Here is a 17,662-nt window from a genome sequence, read left to right as displayed (position 1 = left end):
CGAAGAGGATCAAAGGCAATCTGATTGCCAATGTAACTCCGCTTCTGCCGCTTTTCTTCTTCCCCCCCCCCCTTTTTTTTTTGCTTCAACAAACTTCTGAAATAGATATAACTTCAAATGTGTTTCTCGTCTTCAATAAAAAGTGTTTCAGGGCCGCTTTAAAGCACAATGGTTTGTGAGTGTGGTCATTGTTGTTGCGTTCCCTGCAGTATGTTTTGTTTGCGCGCTCACAGGGAGGCACGGCTGGACCTGGGGCGATTCCAGTGTCCAGAGGGACTGTTCCGGCCCGAGCTGTGGGGTCTTGACTGCCCAGGTCTTGGCAAGCTGCTGCAGCGTGCCCTGCAGGAGTGTTCGTTGGACGTGCGCCGACAAATGGCACGCTCCGTGTTCCTGTCGGGAGGCCTATCCCTGTTGCCGGGATTACCTCAGCGACTGCAGACCGAGCTGGATGCCCTCACTCCCGAGTCGCTGCAGCCTAAGGTCGGTGCACTCATTGCAGTGCTTCTGGCATGTTGAAGTGGGCTTGTTTGCTATTCATGACCGATTGTTTAACTGCGCAAATGAAACACAAACAAGGAATGACCAATAGTGGTACAACAAGGGAAGCGTTAGCCAACCCTCTAACATGGGAATTTGTCTTTGTCAGGGAGCCAGCATTTCGACAGAGCAAATTGTCTTTGTCAAGCTTCTGACAAAGGCGAGTCCCCTCACAAGTCCAGCAAGGTGACTTGTGTTTGCCAGACGCCTGGCAAAGACATGCAAGTTCGCTTTTCGAAATGTTGGTTTCCTGATAAAGACAAGTCAAATGAGGATGTCATACTTATCTACTAGAGGACATTATAACACTGTTACTGAAGCCAGTGTTCATCATTCCTGTTCATTTAAGGGGGGAAGAGGTGTCTAGAAACTTTTTTTTTTTGACTAAGTTTGATGAAAATTGTCACCCAGACACAGTTTTTCACGCTGATTTAAAAAATATAATAACTTTTTAAATTGACTGAGTGGTTCCAGATATAATTAAAATTAATCACCTATTGTTTATCAAAACAGTTGTAAGAATAGTGTCAGCCAGAATGTTTATAGAGACATATGGCTGGATACTACAAAGTATAAGCAACACAGCTGTAGGACTACTTTTCTTATATTGCCAGTATTACCAATTTTACAGCAATTCGAAGTTCTATCTCCAGACATGGTAATCATGTGATCCAATTAGAAGCCAGATTTTAATATTTACAAAAGCGAAATTCAGAAATCTGCTTCTAGCATTGTGCAGTACACACATGTAGCTACATGCCGCTGTTAAAATTGTGGTTCTATGTGCCCTGAAGACAGAGCTAGCGCTTTGGCAAGCTTAAAAAACACCAAAAGTGAGATATTGAGAAACCTTGAAAAAAAAGAATGAGCTTATTTTTATAACAGAACACCCAAAAATATTTGAAGTCTGTCTGGCTAGTGTCACTGCAGTGATGCCTTCTAAGCACTCGCTGCAAGTTTTCAGCAGACCCATGCTCAGCAGATTTAGCCAGCTCATTTGTCCCGGCAGCAGTGTGGGCAGTCTCATCAACGCGATCTAGTAGTTCCGACTTTCGGCCAGGAGCGGGAGTTGACACTAATGCTTAAAGTTTTCTTTGAGCTTCACTGTCAATACGCCACAAAAATTCCGGCTGCAAAATAGTAGTGTCGTGCCGAAACGTCGATGCAATGCGGCCGTTGTGAGGAGCCCTTCAGGGGCCTAGGCCTAACACACCATTGGCGTCGCTCGACTGCGAGTGTGGGCTGTTATCGATGTCACCGGGAAGCAGCGCGGCAGGGCGTCGTTTCTCCAAGTTGTACGCCGACTTCCTCTTCCTTTTTTTTTTTCTAAATTTTTACTTCATAGTGAACTTCAAAGTCAAGGTCAGCATCGCTGTCAGCACCTCGTTGGCACGCACGGCATGTGCTCAGTGGCCACAAAGTGATGCAGACGACACCAGTCTAGCCAATGGCGTGACTAGCTTAGGGTCACGTGCCTTTGTCAACCAATTGCAGCACGCATTGGGTCTTCCTTTTGCGGTGGAATTTCTTCACTGCCAATGTGCGGACGGAGCTGGTGGTAGTGGGAAAATTGAGACTAGAGACTTCTCTTTCAAACGATATATGGGTTGGTGCGACCGTAAACCAGCTTGAATGGCATGATCTGCGTTGTTTCTTGCATGGCCATGTTATAAGCAAATGTTGTATATGGAAGGACGGTATGCCATGTCTTGACTTTGATGCCGACACATATTGCCAACATGTTGGTGAGCGTCTTTGTTCAGATGCGCTCCGTAAGGCCATTCGTCTGCGGGTGGCAGGCAGATTCCTCCTGTGGCTTGTTTGACTGCATTGCAGAATGGCTTGGGAGAGCTATGCTGTAAAGGCTGTTCCTCTGTTGGTCATGAGGACTTCTGGCACTATATCGCAGCAGGATGTTTTCAACGAAGAATTTCGCCACTTCGACCACATTGCCTTTAGGCAGGGCTTTGTTTCGGCATAGCACGTAAGGTAGTCAATAGCCATGACGATCCACTTATTTCCAGATATTGATGTCGGAAATAGCCCTAATAAGTTCACCTCAATTTGTTGGAACGGTCGGCAAGGAAGCTTGATTGGCTGTAGTAATCGTGCTGGCCTTATCGGCGCTGTCTTGCGTTGCTGACAGTCTCGGCGTGTTTTGACATAATCGGCAATTTCGGCAGTCAGGCGTGGCCAGTAATACCTCTCCTCTATTCTCGATAGCGTCCGGGAGAATCCGACGTGCCCAGTGGTCTCATCGTCATGTAGGGCATGCAGTACTTCTGGACAAGAAGGTAGTTGGCACGAACTGGTGAGATGGTCTTTACGAGTAGATTGTTTTGCGGCGAAAACAAAGACAGCCCTCGCCTAAATGCCCTAGGGACAATGTCGGTGTTGCCTTCCAAATAATCGACAAGGTTCTTTAGCTGCAGGTCTGCTCATTGCTGTTCAGCGAAGTCTTCCGCACCTATTGTTCCTAGGAAGGCTTCATCATCCTCGTCGTCTTGCGGTGGCGGGTCAATGGGGGTGCCTGATATGCAGTCGACATCACAGTGCTTCCATCCCAACTTGCAGATGACAGTGATTTCAAATTCCTGGAGTCTCAGACTCCATCGTGTGAGGCATCCTGAAGGGTCCTTTAAATTTGCCAACCAACACAAGGCATGTTGGTCACCCACAAATGTCAGAGACCTGCTGTTTAGGTAAAGGCAGAATTTCATGGTAGCCCAAATGATGGCATAACATTCTTTTTCCGTTGTAGAAAAATTGGCTTCCGCTTTCAACAGCGACCGGCTAGCGTAATCAATAACCCTGCCAAATCCATCTTTCTTTTGGATTAGGATGGCACCGAGGGCTTGGCTACTTGCGTCAATATGTATTTCGGTGTTGGCGTCTTCGTCAAAGTGGGCGAGCACTGGTGGTGACTGCAGGCGCTGTTCAAGTTCTTGGAAGGCTTCGGCTAGCAGCACTTGCCACTTTAAATCGACGTCTGATTTCGTGAGATAGGTTAATGGCTCAGCGATGCACAAAATGTTCTTGACGAAGTGCTTGTAATAGGCACACAAGCCAAGGAATCTGCACACTCCCTTCTTGTCGGTGGGCTGAGTAAATTTAGTGATGCCAGATGTATTCTGCGGATCAGGATGGACTCCGGATTTGCTAATGACGTGGCACGAGAATAGAAGTTCATTGTAAGCGAAGCGGCCCTTTTCCAGCTTCAGTGAGCCCTGAAGACTTGATGGCCTCTGGTACAGTCCCAAGCTGCCTAAGGGGATCGTTTAAATTCCTGACGAAGGTGTCACCTAAGTAGATGAGGCAGGTCTGCCACTTCAACCCTGCTAACACAGTGTCCATCAGGCACTGGAACGTTGCAGGCGCTGAGCAGAGTCCGAATGGCATGACCTTGAACTCATAGAGGCTGTCTGGCGTGATGAAGGTAGTCTTTTCGCGATCCCGCCTGTCGACTTCTATTTGCTAGTAACCGGTCTTGAGATCCATCGAATAGAAGTACTTTATTTACTAAATTCTAACACGCCCTCGATTGTAACGCGCACCCGTTTTCTGTGACAAAAAAATTTCAGAAAATGAAAACCTCGATTGTAATGTGCACCAGTTTTTCATGACTGAAAAACAAAAAATAGAGTACAATACCGTGCACCTCGTGCTTTCGTATAGATATACTATTTTCTCTCATTTGGAAAAAACAGATTTATTCCTAATACACTAAAGTTGCGATGAGTAAAAATACAAATGGAAGCGGCATACCTTGCCGCCAAGACTTTCACTGCACCGGTACGAGTCGCGTGGGGCAATAGATATCACTTGTCGTCACTATCAGACAGCTCCTTATCGCTACCAGCAGACGAAATCATTTCATCTTCGGTGCCGTCCATGGCATACGAAATCCCGCACTTCTTAAAGGCCTTGTTGACCATGGCAGACGGGATCATGCACCATGCATCTTTCACCCATCCAGCAAAGTCCTGCAAAGAGGCACGCTTCATTTTATTGGCTGGCGTGAATTCGTGGCAGCCACTGACAAGCCATTCAGTGTAGAGCGCTCGAATTCTATCTTTCACTGGCTTGTTCAGACAAACATCGAGCGGCTGGAGCTGCGATGTCATGTTGCCGGGTATCACGACAAAGTCGGTGTTGCATGCAGCCAGCTTGTCCTTGATGCACTCGTCGAGGTGGCACCTGAATGCGTCGAGCACAAGCACCCCACGCAAACCCAAACTGCCGCCGGGTGTCTTCCGCCACACATTATCACTCCAGTCAGCGACCAAGTCCGTGGTCATCCAACCTTTCTCATTTGCGCGCATAATCACGCCATTTGGAAACACGATTCCTTTCGGGAGCATCTTCCGTCTGAAGATAAGATACGGGGGCAGCTTGTGCCCATCCGCAGTGCAACAAAGCATTGCGGTTACTCTAGTTTTTTTCGTGGCCAGAAGAAAAAACACGCACTTGATTCGACCCCTTCTTTTCAACGGTCGTGGTGGCAGGCATGTCAAAGTAGAGCGGCGTCTGATCGGCATTTCCAATCTGTCCGAAGTGGTAGCCATTTCTGTGGTGCAACTTCGAAGCGTATCACTGAAAACTGCAATTTCTCTTCATATTCTTCAGGCAATTTTTGGCATATCTCTGTCTGCCTTTGAAGAGAAAAGCCTTTTTACAAAATTTGATAGCCAGCACCTGCTCGCTTGGAAGTCACTCCGCATTAACCCTTTCTGTAGGGCTAACTGTGTTGCTCGTACTTTGAGCAGATCGGTCGTCACAGGCCGCTCGCTGCTCTTGCACGTATTCTGCGAGCAGCTCTTCTATTTCGGCGAGGCGACCCTGCTTCGGTCCACTGAAACCCTTCCTTGTTGCTTTGCTGGTGAAAATATTCTCCCTCTGCTTGCGCAAGTCCCGCACGCAAGTTTCGGGAACTCCAAACACCCATGATGCGGCCCGTTTTCCATCTGTCTCTGCACACGTGATAACTTTCCTTTTAAATGTGGCATCATGGTAGACTCGGCGTGTCTTCGCAGTCGGCGCTTCCATGCTGATCGAATAAACACAGAAAACGGGAAAACAGGCGGTAGACTAGGTTACACCAGCGCCTGGTTACATATACAACATGGAGGTACGTACTTGGAGGAAGCTATGCCAGCTAGGCTAGAAGCGTGTACGAGGCAGCCATTTTTCAAATGCCAATGGCGATAGGGTAATGTGAATTTAGGGTCGTACTCGATTCTAACGTGCATGAAATTCTTGTACCCGTTTTAACGAAAAGAAGGTGCGCGTTAGATTCGAGTAAATACGGTATTTAGCGTTGCAGAGCCGATCCAATGCGTCATCTATCCGTGGAATGGGGTACAGTAAAACCTCGTTATAATGAAACAGAATATAACTAACTAATAGATATAACGAAGCAATCATGATTCCCCTTGAAATTTCTATAGACGCCCAGGTATTGAGAACCTCGTTTTAACGAAGCTGAAATTTCCTCACAGTGGGTATAACGAACCTTTTCTTTAGAGCGCAGCTCTTTGGCGCTCGTTCCTGTGTTTTGCTGCATCGTCGTGCCTCGCCATAACCAGCTCCGTAGTGAGGACCAGGACGCTGCTCTAGCTGCGCGCGTTCCTGGCGCCATCTGTCGTGCACAGCGCGGCGAGCCTCCTCCAATGCCACCCATGTGCGGCGGCAATCAGAGCGCCGCCTCGATGTCGGCTGATCTCGATGATGTGATGCAGCCCAAGCCGAAACGCATAGCCGCTGCCGTTCGCCACTGCATGTACCCCTTCCCCCTCCTCTCCTCCGTGGCGACGACCGTGTGAGAGCACGTGGTGTTTTCCGGTTGCCGAAGCGCCGGCTCAGTATTAACGGATCACGGTGCGCGCTTCCCAAGCAGAAACGCAAAGCCACCCTCAGTTGACTCGCTAGCACCGTCAGCGGCGTCAGTCAGTCGCTGCCATCTCTTTGCCGCGCAACGTTCCTATGCGCCTACGCGCTGTCTCCCGCAACCTCCCGATAAGGGAGGCAGCTGCGCCAAGCTACACCGCGTTTGCGGCGGCTGGTATGAAATGTTCCACACCAGACGGATTATATTATAATATAATCCATCTGCCTATAAAGTAGTTTATTCTCAGCCGGTTCTTTCAGAGGCATGAGCGACGCAACCGGTGGAAGTCCTTTGCCTGCCACTGCTGCTAAATGAGCAAATGAGCTACCTGAGCAGAGGCCCAGCACCGCTGTCGCCAGAATCCAGAGGTGCACTACGCCAAACCAGGCATTGGTGCAGCAAGTCTACCATATATCCATCTATTTCTCTGCCCACAAAACTACCTTCATGACAGTCAAGAACTGGGAGTGGAGTGTTTCTTGAAGAAGTGAAGGTTATAGTTGTAACTGTACATACATGTCTTGCTCAAATTATTTGCCTCAGTATATAGAAAAGCCAAAACAGCTGAAGAGCTGCGCTCAAATTTCGCATTAGGAAGTAACGTAATCGTCAGGATTTTTTTTTTCCACAACGGGCATTTACTGACCATTTTGGTACCCGTCAAGTCAATGTCTTATAGCGTGCGACGTTCGCGTCTCCCATGCGTGTCTTCCGGCCTCCCCTTCCCCGTGGAACTGGTGGACCCGCCCGCTCTTCCCCTGTGTGTGTGGGGCGGTGGCAACTGCAATTTTGTTGTTGCTTGTCGTTGCCTCCGTGCACATCAATATTAGTGTTTCGATCAGTTCGTTCGTGCGAGTTCCCGCCGCCAGAAAGGAGATGGACGATGGCAACGGCAAACGGAAGTGCGAAATGATTTCAATCGAGCAGAAGGTGGCTATGCTGAAAGCCGTCGAGTCCGGCGTGAAGAAGAAAAAAGTGGCTGGAGATTTCGGCATAACGTTGAACATGCTGTAGACAATTTTGAGAAGCAAAGAAGCTGTCACCAGTGCTATCGCACGTGGTGTAAAAGGCGACAGAAAGAAGCTGCGAGCCCCTGCTTTTGAAGCTGTAGAGAAAGCAGTCTTCAAGTGGTTTTTGGACCCAAGAGTAAGCGGCACTCCTGCGAGTGGGGCACTGTTGCAGCGCAAAGTGAGGGACTTTGCATGCATCATGGGACACAACGATTTTGTGGCAAGTGTCGGCTGGCTGCAGCGTTTCAAGGAGCACCACAACATGGTCGGCAGGGCTGTCAGCGGGGAAGCGCAGTCTGTCGTCCACAAAGCTGCAGTGGCATGAATGGAGACAAACGTTGGACAGCTGCTAGAAAAATACAGTGCCAAGGATTTGTTCAACGTGGATGAGGCAGCCCTGTTCTACCAGATGCTGCCACAAAAAACGTTGGCCCTCAAAGGTGAACACTGCCAGGGCGGTAACCAGAGCAAGGTCCGCGTAACCGTGTTGCTTTGTGCCAACATGGATGGGTCGGAAACGATGCAGCCCCTTGTGGTCGGCAAAAGTGTGTCACCACGATGCTTCAAAGGCAAACTAAAGCTCCAAGTGAGTTATGTGTCCAGCCATAAGGCTTGGATGACAAGAGAAATTTTTGCACAATGGCTGCGCAATTGGGACGAGCAGCTGGGCAAGCTAAACCAAAAGATATGCCTCGTACTGGCCAACTGCGCAGCCCACCACACTGCCGATGTGCTCAATAACATAGAGCTATGCTTCTTGCCGCCAAACTGCACTGCAATTGTGCAACCCCTCGACCCATGAGTTATCATGAACTTTAAGTCGGGCTACCACAAGTGTGTGATCGACCAGATTCTGCTCAATATGCGCATGAAGCGAGAGTTCACAAAGCGATTTGTATATGACGATCAAGATGCTACAGGCTGCTTGGATGGCTGCACCGGTAAGCACAATCGCCAATTGCTTCTGGCATGCCTCATTTGACGTCAGCAGCAGCACTTACAGCGAAAATCTCAGTGCTGCCGCCAATGAGGGTGCCGCGGGTGACCAAGCCCTAGCGTCATGGGACGCTCTCCTTGATGCCAGCGTTGTGCCCGACTGCGACACCTTCTGCGCGTACGTCAATGTGGATGCTGACGCGGTGATTACGGAAGAGCTAATGGAGGCAGAAAATGTGCACATTGTGACGGGGGGTGGCTAATGACAACAGTGACGAATGTGTCGACGACAGCCCAAAGCCTAATATTGGCGAACCTGACGTACCGACGCCCAAACAAGCGCTGGATGCGGCAGACCTGCTGCGCCACCTCTTTGGCGCTCACGATGACGGTGAGGACGGACTCGGAATAGCGGCTGCAGCTGAAAAGCCATCATTCACCTGAAGACACGGCAAAAATCTATCAAGGGCATTTTTTCTCCGAAGTGAGCCGCCAGCTGGTGTGCTGTTGATCGATCAGTAATGAGCCATTTGGTGTGAATAAAGTAGGAATTTCTTGCTGTCTTTTTTTCGCTTGTTTTTTTTTTTCGTGCGACGGCTGTTTTTTTTTCCGCGTGGCCGGCCACTGTGAGATTTGGTGGTGAGTACATCCTCTCTTGCTTGCTAATTGTGGATAGAAATGGATAGTGGCTGTAACTAACTAATGGTTATAACGAAGTTATTATGACCCCTCCTTTAACTTTGTTATAACGAGGTTTTACTGTATACGTCTTTCTTCGTAATCTTGTTCAATTGATCATAATCGATGCAGAAATGTAGGGTTCCATCCTTTTTCTTTACTAAGACCACAGGAGATGCCTATGGGCCTTTTCGATGGCTGGAAGATGTCGTCACGCAGCATTTCATCGATTTGTTGCCTTATAGCTTCACATTCTCGCTTCGAAACTCAGTAAGGACTCTGGCGGAGTGGTCGAGCGCACTCTTCAGTTATTATGCGATGCTTTGCTATTGGTGTTTGTCGAATTCTCGATGACATCGAAAAGCAGAAAAAACAACAGAAATGACAATGCTGGAGCGAGGCGGGATGCTCCGGTGGTATCGTTTAATCTTCGAATCGCATTGTCGGCGGCGAAGCCTCGTAATTCCATTTCGTGATATGGTCATCAGTGGTAAGACGTGGGCTGTTTTGTGCCTCACATCAGTTTTTGCTTTACGCCTCGCATCACGAAGCGGATCTAGATCTCTTCAGACATTTCTGGATTGGCATGCCAGAAAAGACAGAGACAGGTCATCTCTTCCGTGAAGATGGTGATGGTCTCATTGGGCAGTTGCCCTTGGGTTTTCAGCAGAACTACGGCCCTTTCTTTTTGGACAACACTCTTGAAGGTTCTCAGGAAGTAACTGCATCCCACATTGTAAGGGTGAATTCCCGATTCTCGAACCAAGTTCTCACTGCATCTTCCATGGAAAAGTACACATGGCATAGCTTATCCTCAGAGGTCCAATTGTTAAAGGTTGACATCCTTTTGAAAGTTTTGAGCCAGCCTTTTGGATCGTCTGACGAAGCTCCGCGAAAGGTAGATGGCTCCTTGGGATGTTGAAGCACGACGGGTGACACTAGGGCTGTCATTGTGATTGAGTTGGCCGCAATCTTCTTGGTCGTATCAAGCTGAAGTCCGTGCTCCTGGGGCAGTCCTTGCAGTCTGCGGCTAGCTCGCTGGTCTTTGGCAACGTTAGTGTTGTCCTTGGGGTTTGGGCTTGGGTCGTCGCTTTACAGGGGCATTTGGTACATGAACACACTAGCACCTCCACCAGATGTCGTGTAGCGACGGTGAAAAACACAGCAGGAAAACTGTGAATAACTTAACTTTTTATTGGGTGAACCTGTGCCCACAAAAACAAATTACACTCAAAGTACAGCAATAGCGGCGAACACTGTTGGCGATCGGCAAAAATTTGATCTGCGGGTCAAGCATGTCAGCTTTTATACATGAGCCATTGGAGGTTCTAGAGTAATCGCTGGTGCCCACGTGCCTTCCGGAAAGTACTACAGAATTCGCGCTGCGCATGCAATCAGATTACACAAGGTGCGGTGACAACAGACAACAGTTAGGCAACAACAGACAACAGACTACAATATGCGCATCCTCCGCTCTCCGTCGCTTCAGCTAGGATGCGTTGTGACTGAATAAGTTCAACGAAGCAGGCTTTGTGCGCAACACGACAACGCGGACCTGATCTCCTACGGGCAGGGGAGTTGCCGCGGGAACGCCGACAGAGGCTCCTTCCCACGCACCGACCAAGACACAAGATAACGCGCTACCCGGAACGGCTCCGAGTTCTACGAAATTCGTGTGGTGTCGGTTTCGGACCGTGAACACATGTGTGTGTGCATGTGTGTGTGTAAACCGTCCTGCGGAGAGGCGGCTAGTTTGCAATGACTAAACGAACGTTCGCATCACCTTGTATCGCGGGAGGACCGAGTGTTTAAAAACTGCTGTTGTGCGGATGCTCGACACACTTTTCTTAAGCAGTCATGTTAGACTGAGACACTCTCTCAAGCAGTCATGTTAGACTGACGTACTTTCTCTCACAGTCATGCTAGACTGATGAACTGCATGTAAATACTGTAAATAAACCCTTATTCCTCGTTCTCGATGAGAAGCAGTCCTTCCCTTCATCAACCTCCTCAGCATGGATAAGTTGGACGACGGCATGGGCCAGCTACCTTCGAATTCATGCCGGACTCCAATCTTGACAACGGATCACGAGCGATGGGATTGAGCCCCCAATCCTGACAGAACATAGACAGCCTTATTCCTGCTCCTGTGAACACGTGAGCCAAATATTATTGCACTGCACACAGCAGGGAATTACAATGTCACGTAAAAAGTAGTGAACAGTCAGTTGCTCTCTCATCCGCAATACCATCATGCAATGTCATGAAATGTTGGTTTACTAACACTATTGGCTGATTTCATGTTTTCGAGAACATTCTCAGTTATACATAATTTCAGCTAAACAAATTAAAAGTATTTCTCGAAGAGTGTCGAAGGTTCTACAGTGTTTAATCTCATCAGCTACACGCTCCAAACTCTCCTTCCCCATGAAGAAGCGATAAATGCCCTCAACGATACCTTTCAGAATATGGTCCACTTTGTCCTCTTCCAATATATGGTTGTCCGCTGATTTGCACAACTTTAGTACCTCTTCAGTGTACATTCTGCATGTCCCACCAGTAACCTGAGCCCTCTGTGATAACATCTGTTCCGTGCATTTCTTCTCGTGGCTGGGTCTCCAGAGCACTTCCTAATTACTTCCACAGATCATTCCCAAGTTGCCAGCATGTCTTCGTGGTTCTCAAACCAAACCAATGCGTTGAAATCAAGGAACAACCCTGCGTATGATTACTGGGTAGCAGCATTCCAGCCATTATATTGGCTCACCTGCTGATAGTGGTTGAGCCACTTGTCCACGTCATCGCCAGGCTCTCCTGTGAAGGTCCGCAGCTCCCAGTAGTGGTGCACAGATGCCCTTGGAGAAGGCTGCTAGTAGTCTCCATCCAAGCTCATCTTTTGGGGTAGTGGTGCTAGGCTGGCAAGTTGGAAGCTGTGGCCAAGCTCGTGCTGTTGTGCTGCTGTCGTTAGTGGACTGCATTCCTCTGGAATCACTTGGTATTGGCTTACCCAGTACCTCCACCATGTCTGTGACGGTGAATTGCGTTTATTTAGCGGATAGGAGATGATTGCTTAAGGTAAGGCATCTGTGGAACCGCACGCATTACAGTCCCACTTCCTCTTCTTCTTCTTCCTTCGGTTAGAACATTTGAATATGTCTGCAGTCTCAAAAAGACAGGAAATGATGGCATCTTTGCCCTGTGCGTCTACTGCACGTGGCCTCTCAGGTGTCAGCGGCATAGCATAGTCTACTGCAGCTGCCACAGGGTGCCACGATAAGCCCTTTCACTGCCACGACACTCGGCTTTTGGCCAGGGCTTTGCCCTCTTGGCTTCTTCACTGTGTAACTTCCAGCATGCTAGTGGAGAAGAAAAGAGAGAGACAGCCGGGTATCGGTGCTATAACTCCACTTATAGGTGAAGGATTAAAAAAAATTTTTTGTGGCATGAACGACAGAAAGCTGGGCTAGTTGGTAAGGATTCATTATGCAAGAAAGAGGTGAGGCGTGCAGACAGGACGCAACACTCACAGACTCAACACTTGCCCTCTTGCGTCCTGTCTGCACGCCTCACCTCTTTTTTGCATATTGTGGCACGAGATTCATGGGACGGTGTACTTTAACAGTGAGGCCATTCTATGATTTGTTAGAAATGCGTTTCAGGGCCCCTTTAAAGTGAGTTGAGTACTGGTCAGACATTTCCCCGACCAGAAGCGATAATAACGGCAAACTTGTAAACACAAGCGCAGGAGCAAACAAAGAGGATCGATACATTCGAATTTCAGGATTGCGTGTGATTGGTGAACGAGATAAAACAAGAAGCACAAACAGGCGGCAGTTTCACTGGCTATATTTGGCTATTCTTGATGTCGAAAATTGCGCTGCACATAATTTTGGCACCTCGAAAATAAGAGTTCTGCAGTTCTCGCACCTTGCAGTAGATGGCGCTGCCAACCTTCTTGAAATCATTCATGTGGCTAATACATGGGTAATTTTTAAACATATATATATATATATATATATATATATATTATTTTCTTTACAAATTTAAGGGTGCAGCTACTACATGAATGCAGCCACTGAATGCATAATATGGTAAACTGTTTCAGTGAACATTCAGTTGTATTGAAGACCGTGCCATAGAGACAGTCGTTTTTCAGGCACTGAATTGTTGGTGGCTGTTTACATCACTGTGTGATGATCAATGGTAACCTAATTATCTGTTTTCTGGTATATAATTCTAGATTAGAAGTCATGCTGGTGGGTAAAAGTTGAAAAGACATTGCTTGTCAAAGGACTATCCCATGTTGTTTCTTATCATTGTTCATGTTGCACTATATTTCCAAAATTAAAAATGTCCTTATTTCATTAATTGCTTCAGAGCGCACATTGCCATTGTGAACTTTAAAAATAGTTGACATTCAAGGCTCGTCAAAATATTGCCACTAGCACCAGTTTCAATATATTTTCCTAAAATAAATCTCTTACAAAACATCCTGGTGTCTGCTCCCTGCTATTTCACCCAGCAGTTCACAAGGAAGGCTTTAGGGCAAAATGATGCATGGTATGCTGCTGCATCTTTCCACAAGTTTGGAGAAATATCTTTTTGAAACTGGTGCCGCTCTCAAAGCTCCTATTGTCTTGATGCCTTGAGCACAGACTGATTTATTTCTGCAGTTGCTGCGTGTTTATGAAGATATTAAACATTGTTTGAGTAATTGACTATCGCACATTTGTCGATACTTGTTGCACTTAACGTTGTGTTGCCAAATAAAAACAACCTCTACTGCACTGTCTTAAAAAAAAATATTTCTCACTAAGCATATGTACTTTATTGCTTATGTTGCTGTGATGTGGTCATACATACACTCACGAAATAAAGAGTAATCAATCAATCAGTCTATCAATCAGTATTCATTACGAATACAACAGCACTAATGCAAAGGGGAATAGTATGCAGAAGGCAGAACTGTTGGAAAACTTTGACAAATGGTTTTCTTAATTTCTCACTAACCATGGTAATTGACTTGCAGGTCCATGCTTCTCCCTACCGTGTCCACATGGCCTTCCTTGGCGCAAGCACCATGGCATCGACTTCAGCCTTCGAGGAAGTGTGCGTAACGCCGCGTGAGTGGAAGCAGAAAGGTCCATCATGCCTCAGTAGGTGGCATCTGTGACAGTCCCTCACTTGAGCAAAAGTGGAGTGCTTTTTGTGTTTATAAGAACTTTGCCATGCAACATTCGGGGGGAAAAGAACATGCAACTGGCCTCTACCCTGCCCCATGCTGACTCATCCCAGAATGAAAGTTGCGCAACAAGTACAGCTGTGGAGTCAAGCCACCCAAGAAGTATGTTGCGCGCATTGTCATCTGATGAAGCGGACAGTCCCATGGCAGACGGCTTGCAGAGAGCAGACGACCTACAGTCCCGATGTGGCGAGAATCGTAGAGCAAGTACATCCACGGAGATAAATCTCAAGCAGATGATCCACACCTTTTGTTCATTTCATACAACGTCGTGAATCGTCGCCTCATCAAGACAGCCCCCAGGCAGACACTCCACAGAGTCGGGCAGATATTATACATCGGAAGCTACACGCTCTCCGCCAACCAGTTCTGCAATGTGCCGTGGAAGCAAGCAGCCTCGGCACATGGTAGACCTGGTACTGTGGCACCATTCAGTTGCTTCAAGAAAAAAAAGAAAAACTATGAGCCATACCAGCACCAAGACCGATGTGGGCATCTGCTCTGTCAATGCATTCTGCTAATTTTTTTTAGAATGTTCTCACAGTGGCAAACGCTCACGTGAGCAGCCCCAAGGCACAGTAGCTCGAGGGTCCAACAGCTTTTGCATTGTGAGTTGCTCCTAGGTGCACCCTGTCCTTTTGGAGTTTGTAGGTGGCCCTGATGAAACGACACGCATTCCAGAGCAGTGTGTGCATTTGACAGAAAGCCACCCAAGCGTCCTGCTGCAGGTGCACATGGCTTTGCCCAATGCTGGTTCTACCTGCCGGTGATGTTGTGAGAAAAGTGTTCTGTGTGTTTTTATCGCTGGTGATCGATGAGCAAAAGGCCCGCCAATTGGCACAGGGCATTTTAGCCACAACTCGTGCGAGTAAGGGACATTGATAAATTTTTCAAGCAGTTAGAAATGAAGCAACAGCTGCTGGCATGCATTCACAGACCATACCTGCTTAGTTTACCTAGAAAAGTTCTATTTTCTGTTTCCACGTTATGTGCACCTAAGCTGCAGATGCCGTTCATCATCGTTTGACTGTGTGGTGCACAGTTGGCTTAAACATCTTGTTCCACTCTTGTGAAGAAGTAGGCAGCCAATCTTGAAACTGTAGTTGTGCAGAAGAGAAGGACCCTGTGCCTTTTTGTGGACGTCTTGCCAACATTTTACATATATGACAAGGTAAAGTCCTCACAACATGTCTCTCTGCGTGTTTGTGTTTCTCCTAGTATGTAAATACTGATGCCAACTCTTTCTCGTCCTAAAGCAAGTGGGAAAGTTGCTTTTACACGTGACGCCCAGAATTATTTTAGAAACTGTGCATGTAGTCACTGCAGGGCTGCTAGCTTGGGTTTTCATGAAAAATATGTATGAAATGATTGCAGCATATAAGATCGAAAATTATCGAATAAGAACTGTTTGTCTGCTATTTATTGTGCTTGATGGAAATTTCCGTCCAGTCTGGAATCTTTCTTGTTGGGTGATTCCAAGGTGATGCTTGTATTTTTCTGCCATCGTGCCGAAGCAGTCCCGAAGTCAGGGGAAGGTGTAAATTTTTCAAAAAGCAATGTCGGTGATTTGTCTGCCACATTTCTCCTGTGTTCACTGTGCATTTACTTTTATAGGGTTGTTTTCTTTTTCTTTTTTTTTTTTTTTTTTTTTTTTTACTATTCTTAAGCAAGCTGTCAATTTTATGCCACTTTGTACAGATGCCACTGAAGAGGCATTTTCCCAATGTCCACTTTCTCGGAGTTTGTGGTTTCACCTAATTTATAATTCCTTTTCATTGTTCTGTGTTGACTCCAGGAGTCCCTTAGAAATAGAGAATCGTTAACATTGGCTCGTGTTATGTGCAATTTTTTTGTGTGTGATGTCCTTGTACAGTACAAGTGCTTGGATTCCATTGTGCACATTGTAATCGCCTATTCAACTGTTTCTTAATGCCTGTTCTGTGTTGCAGTGAAGTGCACAAGAGCCTTAATTCATGCCATTTGTGTGAAAGAGAGCAAAACAACCAGAGCTCTCAAATTTGTGGCACCAGTTTCACCAGATAGTACCAGTGTAAATTATTTTCTTACTGGTCTTGCAGTGCGACTTGCTTTGACTGGGAAAGTGTTACAATTGCTGAAAAAGGTTTGAGTTTGGGCTTTTCAAGAGGACAAGTTTTTATTCGAGGGCATATGCCCCCCTGGACACGTCTGGTATTGTGCCTGCAACCTATCTGCAGGTGCTGCCACCTGGAGTGCAGTTGAATCTTGTGCCTTTAGAGCAGTGGTGTTCCATGCTATGACGAATTTTTTTCGTGTATACAGAAAGATTTATTTTGCTCGCTTTTCCCCTTCAGGGTTGTGAGATATGTTCTTCTAAATTGTAGGCATAATTTGTATGGCTTACTTACTGTCTGCATCACGTTTTTTCTTGATATGTGCAGTCTTTGCCAAAGGTTTCTAAGCCAACTAATGAGAGACAGGAACTGCCACAAGAGGGACACTTAGCAGTGCTCCTTTAGCAAATCTTGTGCTCAGTAACCCATGAAAGTCAGGACCACTATACCTTTCGATCTCCAGGGCTTTGAAGAAGTGTTCGTAGCAGCATTTGAATGTTTGAAGGATACTGTATTTAAACATAGCCCTTGTTGTGCCTATCAACATTTCGCTGCCGTTACATTGCACTGTTAATTATGGCAATGTGTAAAAAATATTCTGCATTTGGCATCAGTAGCATTCGAGTATATATAAGACAGATTGCATTTTAATTTTGAAGTTACTGCACTCAAATTTGGAAATGTACAATGCACATAAGTCTCCGATAGAATGTTCAACTAATTAGCTGTGTGCCTATGGTGTCCCTAAGATTGGTAGAACTGTTCTTGAAAAAATAAAGCACTTCGCATGAAAGCTTACCTAGGTGTTGCATCAAAAGCACAACACTGGGACCGCCAGCATACCTTCAGTTTGTCAAGAGGAGTGGACAGTTGTCATAACCTGCCATAGGCACGCCTGGCTCCTGTGAACCATATTGTTTTCTTCACTCTACTTTCTATCAGAATGGAGGAAATTTATTATGAAATTTTAATGCTTTCGATTAGAGTGGTTGATTCCCTCCACAGTTTTCACGTCTCCCCATGGTCCTTTAATGGTCCTCAGATGTTGTCGGGTAATTCTTCAAAGAAGGAAAAAAAAGCTTGACGTGGAAATATGAGCTTAGTCATTCGACGTTTTGTACATGCTGGAACTGTGAAAGAAAGAGTGTACAAGGAAAACGCATAAACAGGACGAGCGCCGACTTCAACTGATAATTTATTATGACAGCACAGTTTATGCCAAAAACAAGAGGGAAAGGGATGAGGCAAGTGAGAGGAGAAAATTATGTCTAAACAAATG

General features: G+C 46.7%; 1 protein-coding gene across 1 annotated transcript in view; it reads left to right on the top strand.

The window, feature by feature from the left end:
- LOC126529667 (uncharacterized) overlaps positions 1-17,176 on the top strand; it is a 246,707-nt gene extending 229,531 nt beyond the window's left edge. The window contains exons 20-21 of the mRNA XM_055069943.2: positions 234-480; positions 14,078-17,176. Coding sequence (XP_054925918.1) covers positions 234-480; positions 14,078-14,221 — 391 coding nt within the window. The 3' untranslated portion in view covers positions 14,222-17,176. The remainder of the gene's footprint in view (positions 1-233; positions 481-14,077) is intronic.
- Positions 17,177-17,662: the final 486 nt, after the last annotated feature.

The sequence above is a fragment of the Dermacentor andersoni genome, chromosome 9, assembly GCF_023375885.2.
Source record: "Dermacentor andersoni chromosome 9, qqDerAnde1_hic_scaffold, whole genome shotgun sequence".
Taxonomy (NCBI): domain Eukaryota; kingdom Metazoa; phylum Arthropoda; class Arachnida; order Ixodida; family Ixodidae; genus Dermacentor; species Dermacentor andersoni.
This window is presented reverse-complemented; position numbering and strand designations above follow the sequence as displayed.